The sequence below is a fragment of the Myotis yumanensis genome, unplaced genomic scaffold (genome assembly GCF_028538775.1).
Source record: "Myotis yumanensis isolate MYYU_CA2020_CCGP unplaced genomic scaffold, mMyoYum1.0.hap1 SCAF_1, whole genome shotgun sequence".
NCBI classification, from domain to species: Eukaryota; Metazoa; Chordata; class Mammalia; order Chiroptera; family Vespertilionidae; genus Myotis; species Myotis yumanensis.
Window position 1 is genome coordinate 32,729,621 of NW_027223752.1, and position 23,317 is coordinate 32,752,937.

The window sequence follows — 23,317 nt, forward strand, 5'->3', positions numbered from 1 at the left end:
TCTTTCTACAGCTTCCCCATACCACAGAATTATTCCCTCTCTGGCATCCTGCAACCTACCCCAGATTACCTGGCATGCAGATACAAGGTCCTTACATACAGCCAGGGTTATTCCCTTTCTTTTACTTTTGTTAATATTTTACTTCTGAAACATTTCCTGTCTTGTGAAATTTTTGCCTCAGAGGCATCTAATACATTTACTTAACGGGTTGAGACTTTTAATGGACTTAAGTGACATACTAGTAAAAGCTAAAGACTTTCAAATTCTTTCAGCTAAGTTCTTTCCCATCCCTACCCTTAAGGGAGGGTAGAAAATGGCCAGTAGCTCCTAAATCTAATAGCTCATTGGATGTACCTGAGGGCGCTTTTTAACTTGAAGATATTCCACCCCTAACTCTGCATAATCAACATTTGTTTTTTAAAACGATCACAGAAAAGTAAGCTCGAATATTCGAATCTCTCACTGGTGGGTCTGGGCAGGACTCGCTCAGTCTCCAACGTTTATTTTCACTAGTATGCCCGGCCTCCTTCCTCGCTGGCCGCCGGGGCGCGGCGTTCCCCTTCCCGCAGGGTTCCTCTTTTCCTAGTTCTCCCTCTCCCGCCGCGCTCCACCTCCCCGCCCCACCCCTTTCCCCGCCCCCTCCACCCAGCCCCGCCCCTTTCCCCCTACCAGCCCCCCCTGTTGTGCTCCATTTCCCCGCCCCGCCCCTCTCCCCGCCCCGCCGCGCTCCACTTCCCAGCCCCGCCCCTCTCCACCTCCCAGCCCCGCCCCTCTCCACTTCCCAGCCCCGCCCCTCTCCACCTCCCAGCCCCGCCCCTCTCCACTTCCCAGCACCCCCCGGTTGTGCTCCATCTCCCAGCCCCGCCCCTTCCCTCCCCGCCCCAACTCCCTGCCCAGCCGCTCACCTCCCGCCCTGCTCCACCTCCAAGCCCCGCCCCTCCACTTCCCAGGCCCCCCCCCCCCTACCCCCGCTCGCACCTCTCAGCCGCTTCCCTCTCCTCTCCGTCCCCTCCACCTCCCAGCAGCTCCCCTGCGCTCCTGGCCTCCCCCCTTCCTTGCCATCTTGTGGCTCCCGCATTGTCCTCCCCTCTGCATTTCTCCTCAGGGTCCCGAGGACCTGCACCCCTCTGCTTCCGTCGTCATAGTGGTGACGTCTTCTCTGCGCCGGAAGGAGAACCCGCGAACACTTGGAATTATGGCGGCGGTGGATATCCGAGGTAACCCGTGCTGTCAGCCTTCGTTTCTTGCTGGTCGAGTCTGGCTTGGGGCTCTCTAGCTCGCGGGGCAGGGGTCAGGCTCCTTTGTGATGTCTCCCAGCTCTTCCTGTGGACGACTCAAAGCCTCACTCTGGCGAAAAGCAGCCTGGTTTTCCCCGCTTCGCGGTGTCTCTTAGAAGCGTGGAAACCAAGGGATTGGGAAGGTTGGGCTTTGAGCCCTCAGACCGCAGTGCTGTTTCACACGCATGTTTCTGCGGTGAACGTCGGGGCTGCGGGGTGAAGGGATGGCCTGTGGGCAGGGTGGGAGCTGGGGGACGGACCGGCGGGACTGGGTCCACCCCTAGGACTTGGCGTCGCGGCTGCTTTCTTTCTGACATCGCGCCCTTTGCGCCCCTGAGCTTGAACCCCGAAGATTTTCTTCTGTAAGTTTTATGTTTGAGTCTGCAGTACCTCCCGTCAAACACCCAGCAGTTACGGAGGGTCGTTTCTTTTTTACCGCTGAACTGCCAAGGCACTCAAATACTTGTCGACCGGTGAATAAATAAATATATGGAGGCGCATTCCCCTTGTCGCTGCTCGATCTCGGGAGGCATGAAGCTGTATATCTATCCTCTTCTCTGCCCACCTACACCCCCACGTTTCAGTGAATTTGAAAACCGAACCGAACCAAACAAAAAAAGCCTGGAAGTTGTGCTCTGGTATTCCCGGGCGGGAACCAGCCGGAAGGGCGACTGAAGAACAGCTGAGGCGTGGGAGCCTGGTTCCCAACAGGCCAGGTTCCCCCAGGCCGGGAGGAGGGATCCTGGAAAAACTCAGCGCAGAGCGCCCGCCATGATCGTCACCTTTTCGTGCGGTGCTGTCTCCCGCAACACTTCCTGCGCTTGCAGGAAACGCTCAAGGTGGATGTGTTCCCACTTGAAACGTTGTGGTACTTTTTCTTAAAGGAAGTGTGAGTTTTTGTACCTGGGTGCAAGCTGAGATTCAACCCTCCCCCCCCTCCCCCGCCCCCCATCAGGTGAAAGAAAAAAGGCTTTCCTCAAATAATGTTTTAACTATCACCCTGGCCGGTGTGGTTCAGTGGTTGGAGTATCCGCCGGTGCATGGAAGGGGCGCGGGTTCCATTCCGGTCAAGGGCACATACCCGGGTTGCAGATCCGATCCCCGCCTTGGTCGGGGGCGGTGGGGGAAGCAGCCAAAATTGATGTGTCTGTCTGTCTGTCTCTCTCATTGATATTTCTCCCCCCTTCTACTCATCTCTAAAAATAAATGGAAAAAAGTATCCTCTGGTGAGGATTAACAAAAACAGAAACCACTCAAGATGCTTAACTGCAAGATGCTTCAAATCATTTCCATGTAGGTTGTTTTTGTATATACTTGATTTTTATTGATTTGAGAGAGAGAGGAGAGATCGAGATTTGTTGTGCCACTTATTTATGCATTCATTGGTTGATTTCTTGTATGTGCCCTGACCAGTGGTCTAATGTGCAACCTTAGTGTATGGGGACAACACTCTAATCAACTGCGCTACCTGGCCAGGGCTATGTATACTTGATTTTTAAAGGGAAATGTTTGAGATTCCTTTTTCTATATTAACCTAAGTGGATGGAGTCTAGCATGCTTATTACAAATATATCCTCATTTTATAGTTATTCAGAATGTCCAGTGATCTTCAGCATTTCTGAAAAATACTTTTACGTATTTGTCTTTCATATAAGTTAAGTTTCCAGTGCCTAATTTTATCACTTGCTGATTGTTAGAGAGCTGTTTGGGGGCCATGTCGCCATGCACCCTTGCTACTAAATAAAAAAAGAAACATTTAGTTCAGACTGTTTTCAGATATTTAGCTTTCATACTGTTTTACTTTTTATTTGGATTTGTTAGAGTCTTTGCAAAGGCTCTAACGTGGTAGCATGCCTGGTGTGTTAGAGGACCAGCATAGAGGCAGGTATGGCTGAAAGAGAATGAGCAAGGAGGTGAGAAGAGATGAGGCCAGAGAAATAATTGGAGGATTGCTCCTTATCTTCCTATGCATTGCCATTGCCTTCCACTAGGTTCTCATCACCTGATGCCCATATGTATTGACTCTCCATAATTGTTGGTAGGTGGGATCATCACTAAACATTCATTTGTTTCTACAGATTATTTTCTTTCTGGAAATGATCTGTAATATTTTAACAATTTATTGTCAATGTGTACTTATTATGACACCACATATACGTAGTTTCCACTATGTAAGTGATAAAGAAACCTAAAATTTTCTTCTACAAATGCCCTTGACCGGAATCAAACTTGGGACCCTTCAGTCCACAGGCCAATATTCTTACTTGTTTTTCATTAGGAAATCTGTCTTTTTATTCTTTGGCTTGTTACATATTTGGTTATGGCATGATCCATTTATGATGAACCATCTTAATAGTCTCTACTGATTATTTGATCATTAACATACTTCATCTACTTATTTCCTTGGTTTTATAATGCACACAGCACATTTCACCTTTATACACTTACTTTTTCTCACTTGATTTCGTTTTGCTCGGAACTGCTTGTCACCTTGGGTTAGGTCTAACTTCTTCAAAGATGTCAGAAGCAATTACGGTATAGGAGAGGTTGAGGTTTTAATAGTTCCTTCTTCAATCAATATTTATAGGCATTTTGATGTTCTTGACTCACACCTATTGGGATTTAGTATAAGTTAGTGGTGTGAAACATCATTGCAGCCAGTAGCTAATAAAACTCATTAATTAAAGGTGTCTAGCTCTATTTTACCATGTCTTTTTTTTTCTTTGTGCATTTTGAAAATTTTCAAATTTAATTCTGTTCTAAAATATGAAATTGTATGACTTGTAATTAAGGGCATTGTACTTCTCATTTGCCCTTTAACTTTTGCATCATCTCATCTATAATAATAACTTTCTAATTTATTTCTTGGTCCCTAATTGGGAGGTTGCAAACTGGTGGCTCTGGATGTGTTTTCTTTGGCATGCATGTTGTTTGAAAACTTTTCAATTAGTTGCCAACATATAAAAACTTAGGATTTCCAGTTTTTTGAAAGATCTCTTTAAATTTCAAGTCCTATACTTCTCTATCTTATCAAATTATAATTGAAACATAATATATTTTCTCACCTTTGCATATACATTCTCTCTGTTTAGAATTGCTTTGCTCCTCTTTTTCCAGCTTAATCCTCTATTCTTTAACATACTAGGGGACCAGTGCACAAATTCATGCCCCTTGAAAGGAACTGTGGGCCTCAAGGCTGCGGTAGGCACAGGGGTGGGTCTCGGCCCATTATCTGCAACCCCACTCAGCCCCTCCCGCGATGGCCCCCAGTCCCCTGTCTGCAGGCAGCCCCACTCCTGCCGCTGCCGCTCCCACACGCTGATGGTGCCGGCCCTGCTCACACCCACTGGCGCGAAGCAATTGGGGTTGGCGCCAGCAGCGGGTGCAAGCGGGGCCGGTGCCATAGTGGGTGCAAGCGGCAGCTGCTGCCCTGATTGCCCCCCAGGAGCAAGGGAAGGTGGAGAAGCCCTCAGGGGCGATCAGGGCCGACAGCTGCTGCTTGCACCCACTGACGGTGTTGAGTAATCAGGACAGCGCTAGGTGCCAGTAGCGGGTGTGAGTGGTAGCTCCAGCACTGGCAGCAGGTGCAAGCAGGACCAGCGCTGGCAGTAGGTGTGAGCGCCAGGCAGGTGTGAGCACTGGGCAGGACCATGGCGCGGGAGCAAAGAATTTTCAGTAACCACCAGAGGCTTGCCCCATGACAGCAACTGGCGCCCTGCCTTGATCTGGTGCCCCTCTCACCTGTTCCACCATCCCGCTGCGGCCGACACTCACCATGTTCTGCTCTCTGCTGCCTGCTGTCAATGCCCGCCATGTTCCACGCTCGCCCCCTGGTGGTCAGCACGCACCACCTGGTGGTCACAGCGACTGGTTGTTCAGTTGTTCCACCATTTGGTTTATTTGCATATTAGCCTTTTATTATATAGGATAGGATAGTGCTAAAACCCTCACCCCATAAAAAATCATTCCAGTTTCCTCAAGTAGGGTATTCTGCTCCCTCCACTGTGCTCTCATAACACATTTATTCGTACTTTTATTATAGCACTTGAGTTGTTATTGCTTTCTTGTGTACTTGTCTCTTCTGTTAGACTGTGAGAGTATGTAAGTTAGGATCCATGTCTTCCTTTTATTTATAGTGCCTACAACATGAGATACATAATATTTGTAGGATTAGATTTTTTTCTCTTTTCTCATCTTTTATTATTTTGTTTCTTTCTTATAGATAATCTACTGGGAATCTCTTGGGTTGACAGTACATGGATCCCCATTTTGAACAGTGGAAGTGTCCTAGATTACTTTTCAGAAAGAAGTAATCCTTTTTACGACAGAACGTGTAATAATGAAGTGGTCAAAATGCAGAGACTAACATTAGAACACTTAAAGTAAGTTATTGTATGAAAGTAGCATCTTGGCCAACTAGAGATTCTGCAGTGAACAGTTCTTTCAAGCTGTGGATCGTGAAATACAGAGTAAAAGTTTTGGAAGAACTGGAGTTTTTGTTTGGGTTCATAAGTTTTGATTGGCAAAGGAATTTTTAGTAGTCATTTGTTGCTTAGGAAGTCTTTACTATAATAACTTTATATATTACTGTCAAATTAAACTATAGCTATGAGGTTTAAATGTAGATCTGATGAGCAATGCAATTGTTATTCTCAACCTAGTAACTATACTAATTATCTACTCTACATGTAATTTAGTGTCTTTAGTAGGTTTATAGTAGATTTATCTTTGTATGATGAAAAATTTTAGTCAGACTTATACAAAGCAAGATTCTTCAGACTTAGGACATTAAGAATTTATTACTGTTATAAAAGTTTCTGAAACAACTGTGTAATAAAGTGTGTTTTTTTAAAATGTGTCAGCAAACATTAGGGGGAATTCATGAAATTAAATTTCTGTGGTATTTTAAATAACTTTTGTTATGAAACAAATATTTATAACTATTAAGACAACTTATTGTTTTAAACATAATCTGCCAGATAAAAAATGCAATGGGGCAAGAATAAGGTTTTTGATATTTTCTAGTTGTGTAGAATATATAGTTGACATATACAGTCAAGACATGAATAGTCTTTACCATGTATACTTTTATATTTTACATATATTTATAGGTCTCCCAGGTCAAGAAGCATCATGGTATTTTGGTTGCCTTTTTAAAAAAATACATATTTTTTTTTATTGATTTCAGAGAGGAAGGGAGAGGGAGAGAGTGATAGAAACATCAGTGATGAGAGAGAACCTTTGATCATCTGCCTCCTGCACACCCCACACTGGGGATTGAGTTTGCAACCTGGGCATGTGTCCTGACCGGGAATCAAATCATGACCTCAACCACTGAGTCACACCGGCTGGGCTTGGTTGTCTTTTTTGAAACATGCTCTTCAGTATACTTTCATGATGAAAATTTAAGTTCATCATGAAATTTTATAAATAAATTTTGTTGTTTAAAAACCAAATCTTTACCTGTATTTGATTACCTTGGAAAATAGCCAGTTTTGTTAAACAGCCAGGTTTTAATATCAAACACAAGAAGTTTTAATTCTACTTACAGTGTTGTTATAATTTTATATAATAATTTGAATGTTCTACAGAATTGTTTATAGGGCATTCATAGATCTCTGGATGTCTGTGTTCTATTTTCACTCAGTCAGATGGTTGGAGTGGAATACATCCTTTTACATGCTCAAGAGCCCATTCTTTTTATCATCCGGAAGCAACAGCGGCAGTCCCCCACCCAAGGTAAAATGTGTAAACTTCAGGCATTATTTTTTTCTTAAAACGCCATGATTTATTTACTTTCTGAGCTATCCAGTTGGTTTTGTTTTTTTTGGTTTGTTTGTTTTCTTGGGTTCTTTTTTGGGCATCCCCAAGACAACATATATATGTTCAGTGCTTTACTAGGGGGACTCAGCAGACTCAGCATATAGTTAGTCATGTGTAAATTTTGTTAGGGCAACACAGTAAGAATACCCAGCCAGATCAATAAGGAAAAAAGCCATATCAAGTGGGATCTGTAGGGATCTGTCCAGGTGTAAACTTTCTATACTTTCCTCTCTGTGAGGGGCCACACCAAGTATACCCTCCAGCAGTGAAATGCAGCTCCATGTGTGTATGTCTGCTCAGGAAACTCCATTTGAGACTCTGAGTCCAGATTTTTAATGAGGACTAATCATGTAGACCTCTTATGCCTGCTAAAATTCCAGAGCCTTAGAAGGAAATCATGTTTCCACTATAATCATATTGTTTGTACAAATTGTCTAGGCAGGCTGGTATGGTAGACGTAGCTTTATCACTTAGGAACCATTTCAAATGGAGTTCCACTAGTCACATGCTTGGACACCAGGGGTCTCCCAGCATGCCCAGGGGCAGCTCTGCAAGCACTAATAGAGCAACTCTCTATATTGAAACCTTGTCTTCCTGTGAGCACAAGTGTTGGGATTCCAACTGAACCTCGAGCATTCCAAGTAACTTTCTTTTCATCTCAGACCACTGAGTCTAATTCTGTTACAAAATACATGGTAGGTGCAATTGTACCAAATTCTTAAAAGGTCAGTTGAAAACCCTCATTGACACATTCAACCACAAGTCTTACCTGGTTTATCTAACCAAACAAAAACTTGCCTTAGAAATCACACTGAAGAGTATAGAATGCAGATTTGATTTTGAATCATAGCGTTAGTCACTTACTTCCAAAGGTGACCAGCTACATCTCCTAATTTTAAAATCCCTCATCAAGACATTTAGTAACAACCTTGGTATTGATTCCAGAGAATGACTTGTTAAAGAAGTTCTAGAATCAAGAACTTAAATTTAGTTTAAAAATCTAGAGTTTTGGTCCAGAGAAAAAGAACCTTAGCCCTGGCCAGTGTGACTAAGTGGGTTGGGACATCATTCTGTACACTGATAGGTTGTGGGTTCGATTTCTAGTCAGGGCACATAACTAGATTGTGGGTTTGATCCTGGTTGGGACGTGTACAGGAGGCAACCAACTGAAGTTTCTCTCTCCCTTCCCTTCTCTAAAATCAATGAAAACATCCTCGGGTGAGGATTTTAAAAAAAAGAGAACCTTAGAACAAAGGCAAGATCATGGATAAGAGTTCCACGGTGAGAGGGCTCAAGGTATAGAAGCTATACAAGGTGGCACCAGCCTCACTAGCAGCTATTTTATTCCTTAGGACTCAGGACGGGAGCACAGAGGCAAGCTCAGCACATCTGTTATCTTTACCCTAGGCTGTAAATCTCTTGCTGTAAGATCTTATTCCCCAAAGTGTGGTTGACTGACAGCAGCATTGGATCACTTGGGAACTTGTTAGAAATGCACTATGCCTACTGATCAAGAATCTGATTTTAACAGGATTCTCAGGTGATTCACTGCTCTAGGGCAAGAGTTGACAAAATTTTTTCTGCGAAGGTCCACAGAGTAAATATTTTAGAGTGTGGGGCTCATGGTCTCTGTGACAGCTACTCAACTAGCAGCTGTAGATAATAATGTAAATGAATGGGTGTGGCTGTTTTATAATATAACTTTATTTACGAAAACAGGAAGTCTTTTTAAGTATATTTTTTATTGATTTCAGAGATGAAGAGAGGGAGAGAGAGAGAAATATCAGTGATGAGAGAAAATCACCAATCAGCTGCCTCCTGCATGCCAGGCTCTGCCTTAAGTTTTAATATGAGAAAATGTCAACTTTTAGTTCTTTTTATGGAAATCTATTTAGTAGTTTGTGTACATGGCTGTATTCATAAATGGTTTTTTCCCTTCTACTGCTTTAGTTATCCCATTGGCTGATTACTATATCATTGCTGGAGTGATCTACCAGGCACCAGACTTGGGATCAGTTATAAACTCTAGAGTGGTAAGTGTCTTCACATTATTTAAACACTAAAAACATTTACTTGAGCGACCTTGCTTTCAAGAATCAAACACAGCTCCTTGTGTAAGTCAGTATAAAGTGTTGGGTATTAAAATGTTTTGAGCATTATTAATGAGAAATTGGGAATTCATTTTCTTTCTACAAGCTTACTGCGGTGCATGGCATTCAGTCAGCTTTTGATGAAGCTATGTCATACTGTCGATATCATCCTTCCAAAGGGTATTGGTGGCACTTCAAAGATCATGAAGAGCAAGGTAGGTAGGACACCTAGACCTTCTGAAAACATTTTTTGGTATCTGAGAATGAATCTGTTTTCTTCAGGTAAACAGCTATTGATGATTTCTAGGTGTGTTTTACTTCCCCTTACGAAGATTCTTCATAGGATTATGACATTGTCACAGCTACTATTTATATAAATAGATGTGGTAATAATAGCTTTCCCGTAGGAACAGATATACATTTCAATGTTAGGTAAATGGTAATCTTTGATAAGTAGATTCAAGTTTTTAAAATATTTGGAGCATGCAGAGAAAATCAATGATGAGGACTGAGTAATGGTGATATTTCTTGTTTACATAACTGTAGAGTCATCTTGAAATCAGGAACCTGAATCTCCCAGTCTTAAAACTAGGGGAGATGCTCTTAGAGCCTTATTCCCAGGTGACCAGTCTGTTTTTTTATTTTTCCATGTTATCACCTGTTGTGATGCCAGGTTCCCCAGTTTCTGTAGCTGTTAATCTGCTACTCATTCTACACCATATTTTACCAATAAGTACTAGAAGTGTGTCTATAGCAGAATACCTATAGTCTGTATTTCCTTTTCTGAGAAATAGCAATTCAGCATAAATTACTAATGGAAAAGTAGCCTTTAAATAGAATTCAGGCTTGTATCATGAATGGTCTCTCAGATACAGTTTTATTTATTCTTAATAGTAGTTGCAGGTTGCAACATCAAATGTAGGAAAGTTTACGTTAGTTAAATAAACTTCTCCTACACGCTCTCTGCCCCTACCCTAATGAAATGTTTGGAGTGAAACTTATCTGGAACCCTTCATTTAGAGACAGTCTCCTAATATATATCCCTCCCAAGGGAAATTCTATGTCATTAATTTCAGAATTTCTCTTGTAACTTCTTCCTTGTCTTGAGGACCTTCTGTTTGGTTTGTCCTGGGTTTTTTTCAATGATTTATAGTCTTCATAATTGAGAATGGTAACTTGGGGAATTTTTGAAAGTTGCATTTTTCATTTGCACTTATTAGGATTCATGGGAAAAGACCATTTAATACACTTAAAATATACACAGGATAATTTCAAACAAATAATCTGGATTATGATTTAGGTAATTATGGAAAACTTTAGCTTTAAAATTCTTTTCTATCCATGCTTATATACTAAATTTTTTTTTCAATTACAATTTACATTCAATACTATTTTGTATTAGTTTCAGGTGTATGCATAGTGGTTAGACAATCATATACTTGACAAAGTTAAAACTAAAGTACTATATCTTTAAAAGACATCAGCTTTTTATTTATTTATTTATTTATTTTTAAAATACTTCTATTGATTTTTAGAGAGAGAGGAAGGGAGAGGGAGAGAGAGAGAGAAACATCATGTGAGAGGGAAATATCAATCCATTGATCAGCTGTCTCCTGCATGCCCGTGTCAGGGATTGAGCCCGCAACCTGGGCATGTTCCCTGACCGGGAATCGAACCAGTGCACTGGTCAATGCTCCATCCAACTGAGCCACACCAGCCAGGGTGACATCAGCTTTTTAAATGCTAGAATGTTAATAACTTCATTTAAGAGGGAGAGTTAGAATACTTCTGTGTATATGCTCAGTTTAACTTATTTGGGAGATTATGTTTTAACTAGCAGCCATGAAAAATAATGAAGTCTGAGTATATTCATGGTGGATAAAAATTTGTAAAATATAAAACACCAAACTGGGCAGTATTTTGATTTGGACTTCATATTTTAACAGAAAAAGTTAAACCTAAAACCAAAAGGAAAGAAGAACCAAGCTCTATTTTCCAGAGGCAACGTGTGGATGCTTTACTCCTAGACCTCAGACAAAAATTTCCACCCAAATTTGTGCAGGTAATGAGAACGTGTGTGGTAAATTTGATACTGTCCTGGCATGTTTATTTTTATTTTTAAGTTATTTTTATTGATTTTTAGAGAGAGAGAGGAAGTGGAGGGGAGAGAGAAACATCAATTTGCTGTTCCTCTTATTTATGCATTCATTGGCTGCTTCCTGTATGTGCCCTGATCGGGTATCGAACTCCAAACCTTGGCATGTCGGGATGATGCTCTAATCAACTGTGCTTCCCGGTCAGAGCCTGGTATATTTGTTTTTAATTGAGAACTGTTTCAGATGTGACGTAAAAGTATTGATTTTCCTCATTAGTTAAAAAATGATCTTTGAATCAAAGGAGAATTTTCCAAAGGCTTAATGGAGAAAGTGGGTAAAGGGAATGGAAATAACACTGTTCTGTGCTCTTAAGTTTAATTTCTCATTGAATTTTAACAAACTGTAAGGACTACATATAGACAATATTTTCATTCAAAAGGTTGCCGAAAATGTCATAGATAATAACAAAACTAGAATCTGAAACTCATGCTGTTTTACTCTTAAGTGCTCACTTCCAGCCTGATGTGACAAAATGGTTAAAACTTAAATGACAGAATGGTTAAAACTTTAGTAACAAAAAACAACCCACCAAAAAACCCCCACAGAACATTTGAGGCAAAAGCTTTGCCATGATAAATGGAGGAGGCAGGAGTAATAGTAGAGTTACATCATATTGGTGTTTAAGATATATGAATTCCGTTAGTTCCAACAATAATAGCAAATCTACCTGCCATTCTACTAAGTGAGCTTTTGAAGTGAAGTCGGCATGAGATGGAATATGTGAACATGTTATTCTCCTGGTTAGTCTCAGTTCTTAATGGACTCTTTCCAGGGCTGTGTATACACAAGGCCATATATACTGCTTTTCTTGTGGGGGGCCTAATTAAGAGATTTTTAAAGGGTCATTTTAGGTTAAATGAGATCTTTGACACCATGAGATGACTTTAGAATAGCTTCCCGTTTCCCCTTTCCTGACTTCACTCTGTGAGAGATGTGTGCTATTGAAATGGTGATGTGGTGGTGAAGGGAACAGAGGACACAGATAGAGCTCAGGACAGGAAAGCCAGTTTAGAGAAATGTCACGATTACACTTGAAGATGAAACAGTGTCTGATGAATAAATGAATTATAGCTGTAGGGTGATGCGTAACCACTGCAGAGTATAAGCGGTTAGGTGTGGTTGACCATTTATTCAGTGAGTACTGCATAGTATATAATGGGGGGCGGGGTTGGGGAAAGAACACCTAGACTTGCACAGTACAGAAGCCACTAGGTACATGTGACTAATGAGCATTTGACACACAGCTAGTCCAAATTGAGTTGTGACATATGAAATGCCCATATACCCATTATCCTGCTTCAACAATTATCAGACATACACCCACCCATTTTAGTTTTATCTCTTCTTCCCCTACTTACTCCCAATTATTTTGAAGCCAGTTGATGACTGTATATCATTTCAGTGAGTTTTTTACATTTTTCTTTGAAAGGTTTAGCCGTAGTCACACATAAAGTTGTCATTTTCCAGAACCCCTCCTTTCTTTTAACCTTCCAAGGGCCAAAAACCAACTCCCCAAAAGAAAGCATGTCTGACTCTTTTTATGTAATAGAAGTAGGAAAAAGATGGCTCTCTCTAGAACTGTTAATAATCCCTTTGCTCCTCCTACCTAAAACCTTTCTCCTCACATCTGGAGAAGAAAATAGATCCTTGGTCTACGTGAAGTCTCCTATGAACTCCTGTTTACCCATTGCATCTCCCAGAACCATTGGTAGCTCAGGACTTGGTCCTACTAATCCATTGTATTGCACAGTTAAACTTCTAGATCCTAGGAATGTTGCCCATTAGGGGGGTGCTCAAGAAAATATTGAAGAAGTCCTAAAACTTATTTTTCCATATTTTAATTCTTGTTACCACGGAAGGTTACATGGATAATGATATGATGGCAGTTGAGGCCCTCAGAGCTTTCTATGATGAATGTCTTTTCAGTGCTGTTTTCAGAAGCTGCTAGAACACCATAGGATATTACTTCAGCTAGGTTTATTCCAAGGTCACATGATTAAATTTTAACAGAAAGGCAACCCCCATTCTATTTTCTCATCTCAAGCCACATCCTACTAGTTAGACAGTTTTCACTAGAAAAGATTAGACAATGTGGGTTGGATAGAGAATGACATTATTCCAATATCCAGGTAATTTAGTTCAATATAGTGTCCAATATAGTTCATATGGTTCGATGCTAGTTGTATAAGAATATCCCTTCTCAGTTTCTCACTCCCTTCAGTGTATGCCATATATTTCCTTTACTATTTTATTTTTATTTTTTTAAAATATATTTTATTGATTTTTTACATAGAGGAAGGGAGAGGGATAGAGAGTTAGAAACATCGATGAAAGAGAAACATCGATCAGCTGCCTCCTGCACACTCCCCACTGGAGATGTGCCCGCAACCAAGGTACATGCCCTTGACGGGAATCGAACCCGGGACCCTTGAGTCCACAGGCCGATGCTCTATCCACTGAGCCAAATCGATTAGGGCTTTCCTTTACTATTTTAAATTGAAAAAGATTTGTTGACATGTTTAAGTCCTAATATGTTCATAAGATAGGTGATGATGTAGCTGTGTTGGGGGTTTCTGTGACCTCCCCCATGTTTGGTGATTTGTTTAAAGGACTCAACAGGATTTATTACAATGATGTAATAAGGATATTATATCCTTATTATATTTTATAAGGTTAAAAACGTAAGTGGAGTCTGGAGGAATCCATGTGTAGGCCTCCTTATACTCTCTCCTTCCCACGAGGGATCACACAGAGTGTACTCCTCTCAACAGTGGAAATACAGCAACATGTATGTGATATTTCTGTCCACAGAGGTCCATTAGAGACTTGGTGCCTGTGGTTTTTAGGTGGCGGGAAGTGAGTGGGAGGGTTGTCATGTATGTGCTCTATCTAGCATGTACCAAAATACTACATTCCCTGCAGGAAAGCAGGAATTCAGTATAAAGAACATTGTATGTACAAACGGTAGCCACCATTATTAGGGAATGGTGAGAATCCTCCAGAAATCCAAGTTCCTAATCCCTAGCCAAGGTCCAGCCTCACAAGCTGGCCTTTCGAAGGATAGCAGCCTTAGGCCTTCTGTGTTAACCTTTCTGCACAGTGGATAATCATACGGAGCTCAGTTTTGGTCTTATTAAGTTCCCAGTACTTGCAGTTGGCGTGGGCTGGTAGGCAGTTGGCAGCATTAACCTGGCACATGTGATATCAGAAAGTGTAGTCTTTAGTCAAAGGAAAATTAGAAAGCTTAGGGAGGGCATGTAAATTCAGAAAGAAATTCAGAAAACAAATGGAGGCAAATGGAGGCAGTTACTTTGAAATGAAGAGGACACTTTTCTTCTGAGATGACAGGGAAGTGTATGAAGGTATTTTATATATAGGGTGGGGCAAAATTAGGTTTACAGTTGTTCAATAATAAATGAATAATAATCCAAGAATAAACTCTCTGTTTTGGGTGCTCACCACTGTAAACCTATTTTTGCCCCACCCTGTATGTGTGTGTATTAAAGGTGTAATAAGTTTGAAGGTCGATAGATGGAAGGGACCTTGGGGCATTGACTTTTTTTTTTTTTTTAATCCTCACCCGAGAATATGCTTTCATTGATTTCTAGGAAGAGAGAGAGCAACATTGATGTGAGAGAGAAAGATTGATCGGTTGCCTCCTATATGTGCCCTGACTGGAAATCGAACCTGCAACCTTTTGATACTCCCAATAAACTGAGCCACCTGGTCAGGGCCCCTTTTTTTTGTTTAACACAAGAGGTAGAGTAATTGGCTGAGGATGAGGGGTACGTTGTGAGCCTTGTGGAGGAAGGAAGAAGAGGAAAGTGTTTTAAAGTATTTAACTTGAGTAATAGGAAAAGGGACTCAACAGGACTCAACCAAGTAAAAGATCTGCTTGGATGTACAGAATGAAGGATCTGACCTTGTTCCTGACTTCTAGTGCCCCCAACATTTTTTTCCCTGCAGTTTGCTTTTTATTTTTAACTTGGAAGTTTTTTTTGTTTTTTAAAATATATTTTTATTGATTTCAGAGAGGAGAGAGAGGGAAAGAGAGCTAGAAACATCAAGGATGTGAGAGAATCATTGATTGGCTACCTGCCGCACGCCCCCCATTGGGGACTGAGTCTGCAATCCGGGCATATGCCCTTGACCAGAATCAAACCTGGGACCCTTCAGTCCACAGGCCAACACTCTATCCACTGAGCCAAATCAGCTCGGGCTGCAGTTTGCCCTTTAATAGTGTCCTCATCAGAAACCTTATGTTCATAGAAAAATACCTCTTTCCCTCTGTACTTCCCATACCCGCCATCTTTAAAAGTCAGATGGTTCATCCACACTTCATTCTACTTTTTTCATAGCTCATATCCCCTAAGCAAATAAGTCTCCAAAGTCTTGAAAGGCTCCATTTTCCCTTCCATTGGAGTCTGCTTAGCTGATATTTGTAAATCATGTAGCCTGGATGCAGAGACAGAGGGTTTTGTAGGTGTTCAGGGTTATTTATATTTGACTCTTTTGTTCTAGTTTTAAATTTGTCTTTTTTGAAACAGGCGAAAAAGAAGTAGAAAATGATAAATTTACTTTTTATGATACAGTGGTTCCTCTTCATGTAGTCATCTATAATGTAATTTGAATGAAGGTGTAATTTAATAAGAATTTTGAAGTAAAAAAAAACTTTGCTAACTTGCCCTGTTTTTTTCTACTTCTCCCCACTCTCTCTTTTGTTTTCTCTGTTTTTAATTATAGCAAAAGTCTGGAGAAAAGCCTGTTCCAGGTATGGTTCATCTGATGTTCTTGTTAAACTTGAAATAAGACCAAACAGCCTGTTTAACTCAGTAACAACTTAGCATATGAGATGAGCTACTGTCATTTGGTCCTTCTAGATCAGGGGTGAGGAACCTTTTTTTCTGTCAAGGGTCATTTGGATATTTATAACATCATCTGAGGACCATACAAAATTATCAGCTTAAAAATTAACCTGCTATATTTGGCCAAAGATTCAATTAACTCACCCCTAATGCCTAATGACCAAATGATTTCTTGGGACTTACATAGCCAGAGGCTGTACGTTCCCCACCCCTTTTCTAGATTCTCTCATTGTAGCTTGTTACTCCTAACCTTGGGATTTGCTGAACTGCCAAAAGACGGGGCTTTTTTTTTTTTAAATATATATGTTTATTGATTTCAGAGAGGAAGGGGGAGGGAGAGAGAGATAGAAACATCAATGATGAGAGAGAATCATTGATCGGCTGCCTCCTGCACACCCCACACTGGGGATTGAGCCTGAAACTCAGGCATGTGCCCTGTCCGGGAATGGAGCCGTGACCTTCTGATTTATAGATGGACACTCAGCCACTGAGCCAGGCTGGCCAGGCAAGATGATGCTTTTGTGGTAGTGATGTTAGGATTTAAAAGGTGAATCAGAGTGGGAAGAATAGGAATTGAGGAGGTATGGAAAAGATGAGGTGATTTGAGGTTTGGGGTTCAAATTGTTCAAATTTCAGTGGTTCATCATTGAAAAGAGATACTGACCTATCCATTGAACTGGGATGGAATAATCATGTATACTATCTTATTTAAATGCCATGTGTTTTTGTCTAGTATCACAAATTTGCTTGGGTTCTCAGGTTTTTAGACTTGTAAATGGATTCTTATACATCTGCCTGATGAAACAGCTAAATTTAGAACTTGAGATAAGCAGTTCTAAAATGAATTGAAAAGAGTTTGAACCGTTTATATTAACTGTTGTCTAAATTGATCTCATCCCTTTGTCCTTCTCCCCCTCCAAAAAATAACTCCTTTTGATGGGTAGTGGACCAGACAAAGAAAGAGGCAGAACCTACACCAGAAACTGTGAAGTCTGATGAGAAGGAGACCACAAAGAACATCCAACAGACAGTGAGCACTAAAGGTCCCCCTGAAAAACGAATGAGACTTCAGTGAGTATTGGACAAGAGAAGCTTGTAAGACTTCTTGTCCATTATTATACCTCATACTGTGACAGGCTCTTGAACTTTGAAATTCTTTGTCACAACTCTCATTTGTATGGAATGTGCTTGCTCTTTATGCTCTTTAGGAAAGGATATAAGGACCCTCATGCTTTTGAGATGGATTTTGTATGTATCTTTTGTAACCTTTCCCCTACGGACTTGAGCAGCCTCCTCACTCACATGTGTACTGCTTACATATGTTTGAAACCAAATTAAAGTATTTGTCTAAATTACTTTATCATGACTTTTCCCCCTTATTTCTCTCTCTGAAATATTTCCAGATGCACTTTGTAAATACAAAGGATTAAAGTAGTAAATACAAGTTTAGTTTCTTTTTTAGTTGCATATTTCTCAGTATTAAAATAATTCAGTTACTTAACAATTTGAATGGTAAAGAAATGGGAAAAAACTCACTTGCCTATACCATCACCCTACAAATCCTTTAACAGTTTTGTGAGTTTTCTTTGTCTTTTTTTAATGCATATTTTAGAAACCAAAACTTGTAATTATTCTGTTCATATAATTTTACTTTATCACATTATTATGTCTGTTGTAAGCACTTCTCCATGTTTACTTAGTTTTTATAGATTATTTATTTTAATGATTAAATAATTCCTGTGAGTGATTATACATTTTCTTAAACTCTTCTTGTGTTCTACTTAGGTTTTTCCCAATTGGCATTATTTTAAATGAAGCTGTTGTGATTACATTTGTCTATAATGACTTTCTGATATTTAGTATTTATTTCCTTAGGATAGAGTCCCAGTGGTAGAATCACCAGACTCTTTACTCCTAGTCCATATTGCCAAGTTATTTTTTCTCAAAAGGTTTGAACCAGTTGTCACTCAGCAAAATATGAAAATACCAACCCCTCCAGAATTTACTACAAAAATGTTTTTTTATTATTTTAAGTGGTTGAATAATTGCTCATGTTTGACTTTTGCTTTTATGAAATGTCTGATTTTCTGTATTGTGTAAGATTTTTCTTTTAGCTTTGTATTTTGACATAATTTCAGGCTTACAGAAAAGTGTAAAAATAGTACAAAGGATTCCTACATATATATGCCTTTTGCCAAAACTCCTCATATGTTAACGTTTTTCCATATTTGTTTTATTCCTCAATCTTTTCCTGTCCTCTCCCCCATCTCAGACTCTCGATGACAGTTGCTATTTTCCTCTCTATGTGTATGTGTATATATAATACACATCTATACACACCTTTTACTTTTGGATTAAGAGTCAATTGCAGGCATGATGCCCATTTTCCTTAAGTACTTTTGTGTATATATCCTAAAATCAAGGATATTCTCTTACATAGCTATAGTACAGTTATCAAAATTAAACTGATATGATACCATTACCTAATCTGTAGATCTCATTCATATCTTACCAGAGGTGTCAAGAATGTCATTTACAGCAAAAGGATATCCTGAATTACGCATTGGATTTAGTTGTACTGTCTCTCTTTTTTTTTTTTTAAATATATTTTATTGACTTTTTACAGAGAGGAAGGGAGAGAGATAGAGAGTTAGAAACATCGATGACAGAGAAACATCGATCAGCTGCCTCCTGCACATCTCCCACTGGGGATGTGCCCGCAACCCAGGTACATGCCCTTGACCGGAATCGAACCTGGGACCTTTCAGTCCGCAGGCCGACGCTCTATCCACTGAGCCAAACCGGTTTCGGCTGTACTGTCTCTTTAGTCTGTTTTAATCTGGAATAGTTCTTTGTTTTTCATGACTTGATATTTAGAGTTTAGGCCAGTTATTTTGTTGAATGTCTCTCAGTTTGCTTTTCTTTGATATATTTTCATGATTAAATTCACCTCTTGTGCTTTTATCAGGAATAACATGGAAAAGATGCTTGTTGGAGACACATGCTATTAAATTGCCTCATTTCTGATGATGTCAGCTTTACTTGGTTAAAGTTACTGTCTGTCAGGTTATTCTACTGTAAAGTTACTATTTTTTTCTTTTGTAATTTAGAGCTATCTTGGGGGGGAAATAGAGGTTTTGTAAATAGCATGGTATTCCTCAAATTTTTTTTCCTACAAGTTAGCATCCATTGATAATTCTTGCCTGAATATGATGGTTGCCAAATGGTGAATTTCTAATTCCGGAATTCCTCTATGACTATTAGTTGGCTTTTTGCTATAAAGATGGGAGTTTTCCTTTCTCCCCTTCGTACTTATTTATATCATTTTGAACTTCTAGATTCTTATTTTATTTGATAAGTTGTATTTCTTTACTATTATTATTTATATTGATGCTCAAATTGTCCCAGATTGGGCCATGAGAGCCTCTTCACGCTGATTCCCGTGTCCTTTTGATATGACCCTCTCATTCATTGAGCATTTTCTTTACATTTTGGCACAGTAGGATATTCCACTTTCCTCCCAACCTTGGCCTGGAATCAGCCGTTTCTAAGGTCCCTAGTTCCTTTTGGTGGAGAATGCATTTGGAAATCAAGATTTTTGGGCTAGGTGTGTTCCTTTGCTATTGTGTTATTGCTTCTAGGCCCTTCCACCTGACACAGTTAAGAACTAAATACTATATATTTACATATGAGTGAATACACATACGTCTCCACACATACATCTATGTTTATTAAAAGCCATCAATTCACACTAATACCAATTCCAGCCCATCACCACAGGGTTCACTCTGTCCTCTTCTATATGTATAACTCTCTCACATAGGTGAGAATGCTGGTTCCTGTTATCCACAGTATTTTTACTTGCTTAATCCTATAATAACAAAGTAGTTTTAGAATTGCTAACCTGTACCTCTGCCAAAAAGAGACCTCCTAATTAGAGTTCAGAGATTGCTTATTTCTTTTTATAAGTTTAGCTTGAAGCTATATAGTTTAGATATTGTGTTTTAAAATTACTTTTGTTCAGCCCAGTTGGTGTGGCTCAGTGGTTGAGCGTCGACCCATGAACCCGGAGGCACAGTTCAATTCCGGTCAGGGCATATATTGGGTTGTGGGCTTAAGCCCCAGTAGGGGGTGTGCAGGAGGCAGCCGATCAATTATCCTCTCTCATCATTGATGTTTCTATACCTCTCCCTCTCTCTTTCGCTCTCTGAAATCGATTTTAAAATATTTTACAATGCTAATTACTTAGAAGTAATTTTTACCTTAAAGGTAAATTGCAGCAAAAGAAGTAAAGCTGAGCCCTGGCTGGTTTGGCTCAGTTGGTTGGAGAGTCATCCTTTACACAGAAAGGTCGTGGATTTGATTCTTGGTCAAGGCACATAGCCAGATTTCAGGCTCGATCCCTAGTAGGGGGCTTTCAGGAGGCAGCCAATTGATTCTCTCTCATTGATGTTTCTATCTCTCTCTCCCTCTCCCTTCCTCTCTTTGAAATCAATAAAAACTATATTAGCCCTAGCTGGTTTGGCTCAGTGAATAGAGCGTTGGCCTGTGGACTGAAGGGTCCTGGGTTTGATTCCAGTCAAGGGCACATGCCCAGGTTGCTAGATCCTCAGTGGGGGGCATGCAGGAGGCAGCCTATCAATATCAGTGATTTTCTCTCATCATTGATGGTTCTCTCTCTCCCTCTCCCTTCCTGTCTGAAATCAATAAAATATATTTAGAAATAAAATAAAAACTATATTAAAAAATTACTTTGGCTCACTTTCTTTTCAGTGTGGTTACATTACTCATTTTTTAGGTTGTTTGGTTGATTTTATTCTGTTCTGAATTTCATTTTAGTTTTTCCCCTTCATATTAATTTCTGTTTTGTTGTATTGTTTGAGGCATGTGAGATGTTAACTTGGTTATAAATGTCAGAACTGTCAAAAAAGATTCTAAGTATTATGCCCCTTCATCCTCTGGCCCACTCATTTCTTCTGTCTTTTCCACCTCATTCCCTACGCATCCCCTCAAAAGTAAGCAATTTAATTATTCTCTAGTTTACCTGTACTGTATTTATTTTACAACAATATATAGGTATATTCTTATTTCCCCTCTTACACAAAAGAGACAGCATATTATATAAACTTTTGCACTTTGCTTATTTCCCACTTATTTAAGCATGAACTTTTGACATAAAGATATTAACTCTTTCTTTGTCATACTTGCTTCAAGTATTTTTCCAGCATGGCTCCTTTTCTTCTAACTACATTGCTGCAAAATATCACTTAATAGAAAAGCACACAAAATATTAGAGTACAACTCATTGTACCTGTGTAACTCAACATTGCCAGTACCTCAGAAACCACTTTATGTTCCCTTCTATTTACAGTGCTTGTCCTTCTGATTCTGATCCCTAATTTTTTTGGTAATCATTTGTTTTTTTTACATTTTTACTATGTAACAATGTATCCATAAATAAATGTTTTGATTTCCTATTTTTCTTGTCAACCTTTTATTTTAGTTGTATTCACTATAGTAATTTCAAAATATACAAACATATAAACCAAAATGTGAGCGTAAAAGAGAATTATTATTTCTATTTCAACTAAGTCTAATGTGTTAAAAAGATTTGCTAAGGGCTAGATGTTTAGAAAAACAGAAGAGTGGATAAGGCAATTGCAAAAGATTGAGGAGAAATATCAATCTAGATAGAGTGTGCACCTGGATTGCTTTGCGAATGTTTTTAAGTCCTCACTGCATTTTAAAGAACCTGAAACCAGAAATCTTAAACAATATTTTAAGGGAATGACTGGTGTCCTTATAAAAAGAAGTCCAAGTGAAGAGACAAATGGAAAATGTTAAGTGAAGATGGCGGATTGGAGTGATGCATCTGCAAGCCAGGGAATGCCAAAGATTGCATCAAATCACCAGAAGCGAGGAAGATGTAAGGAAAGATTCCCCTGCAGGTTTCAGGGACAGTGTGGCCCTGCTGACACCTTGCTTTTGGACTTCTAGCTTTCAGAACTTTTGAGACAATAAATGTCTGTTGTTTTAAACAGACATTTATTAAAACTTCCAAGATTCTTGCAGATATTGGAGACTGCACAAGTACAATACGAGCCACACAGTAAGGATGGTGAGAACAATGCGACCCTCTGCACTCTACTGGGCAAAAGTGAAAGGCAAGAACTCAGCCTCTTGCTGAGGAATGATATTGCTCAAGATCCAAAATTTGAATTGGGCCAAGATTATTAGGGTGGAGTTGTCGAAGTCATTCTAACATGTTAGTCACAGTACAATGGACACCGTCGTGCATTCATTCACCCTTTCATTCAACAAAGATTTACTGATGTTGGGCACTGAGAAATGCTGGGGATACAACAGCAAGCAAAGCTGACGTTGCTCGTGGGTGTTAAAGTCTAACACAGACGTCAGATACTAAACAAGTAACTAAGTACAATTGTGTTGAGAATCCCCCCAAAAAGAAAATTAGGGCCTATGACAATGTATAAACTAGTCTGTGATTCAGAAAAGGCTTCCCTGAGGAAGAGACATTTGATCTGAGATGTAAAAATGAAGCAAAAATAAGCAAGCTGAAAGACACAATGCATCAATTCCACACAAAGGGAAGAGTTATCTGCAAAAAATTACCATCAGCATTTAACAAAGCTAATTCCTTCCTTCTTGAATTGCTTTTTCATTTGGTTTTCATGGGCTCACTTCACTGGCAGCTACTTCACTGTTATTCTTTCCTATATCCCCAACTCTAAATGTTGGGAGTGTTCTAGTGCTCAGTCCTTGGACATTTTCCCCCTCTCTCTACACTCATCCTACTGGTGATCTCATCCATCTCATGGTATTAAAGACCGTACATATGCTGATGACTGCAAAATGTGTATCTCCAGCTGGGACTTCTTTAAAATCCAGATTTGTGCTTCTAACTGCCTACTTGGCATCACCACTTGAATGTCTAATTGGCATCTCAAAATAAATATGTCCATACTACACTTTATCTCCCCCTCTCACCCTCACCCCTAAACCAGTTTGTCCCACAGTCTTCCTCATCTCTGTTAATGATAATTCTATCCTTTGAGAGGCTCAGAACAAAAATGTTATCCTTGATT

At 39.8% G+C, this 23,317-nt stretch overlaps 1 protein-coding gene across 2 annotated transcripts; it reads left to right on the plus strand.

Moving 5' to 3' along the window:
* The first annotated feature begins 963 nt into the window (after positions 1-963).
* Positions 964-21,688, plus strand: MED6 (mediator complex subunit 6). 2 transcript variants are annotated; one of them, XM_070417297.1, is made up of 8 exons: positions 976-1,217; positions 5,500-5,659; positions 6,925-7,016; positions 9,051-9,133; positions 9,297-9,405; positions 11,137-11,252; positions 16,090-16,117; positions 17,156-21,688. In XM_070417297.1, exons 1-8 carry the CDS (start codon positions 1,196-1,198, stop codon positions 17,284-17,286), a joined length of 741 nt encoding a protein of 246 aa, XP_070273398.1. In that variant the 5' UTR covers positions 976-1,195; the 3' UTR covers positions 17,287-21,688. The 2 variants fall into 2 exon arrangements, with proteins under 2 accessions (XP_070273407.1, XP_070273398.1); XM_070417306.1 differs by lacking the exon at positions 11,137-11,252 and having other exon boundaries at positions 964-1,217; positions 17,156-17,290.
* Positions 21,689-23,317: the final 1,629 nt, after the last annotated feature.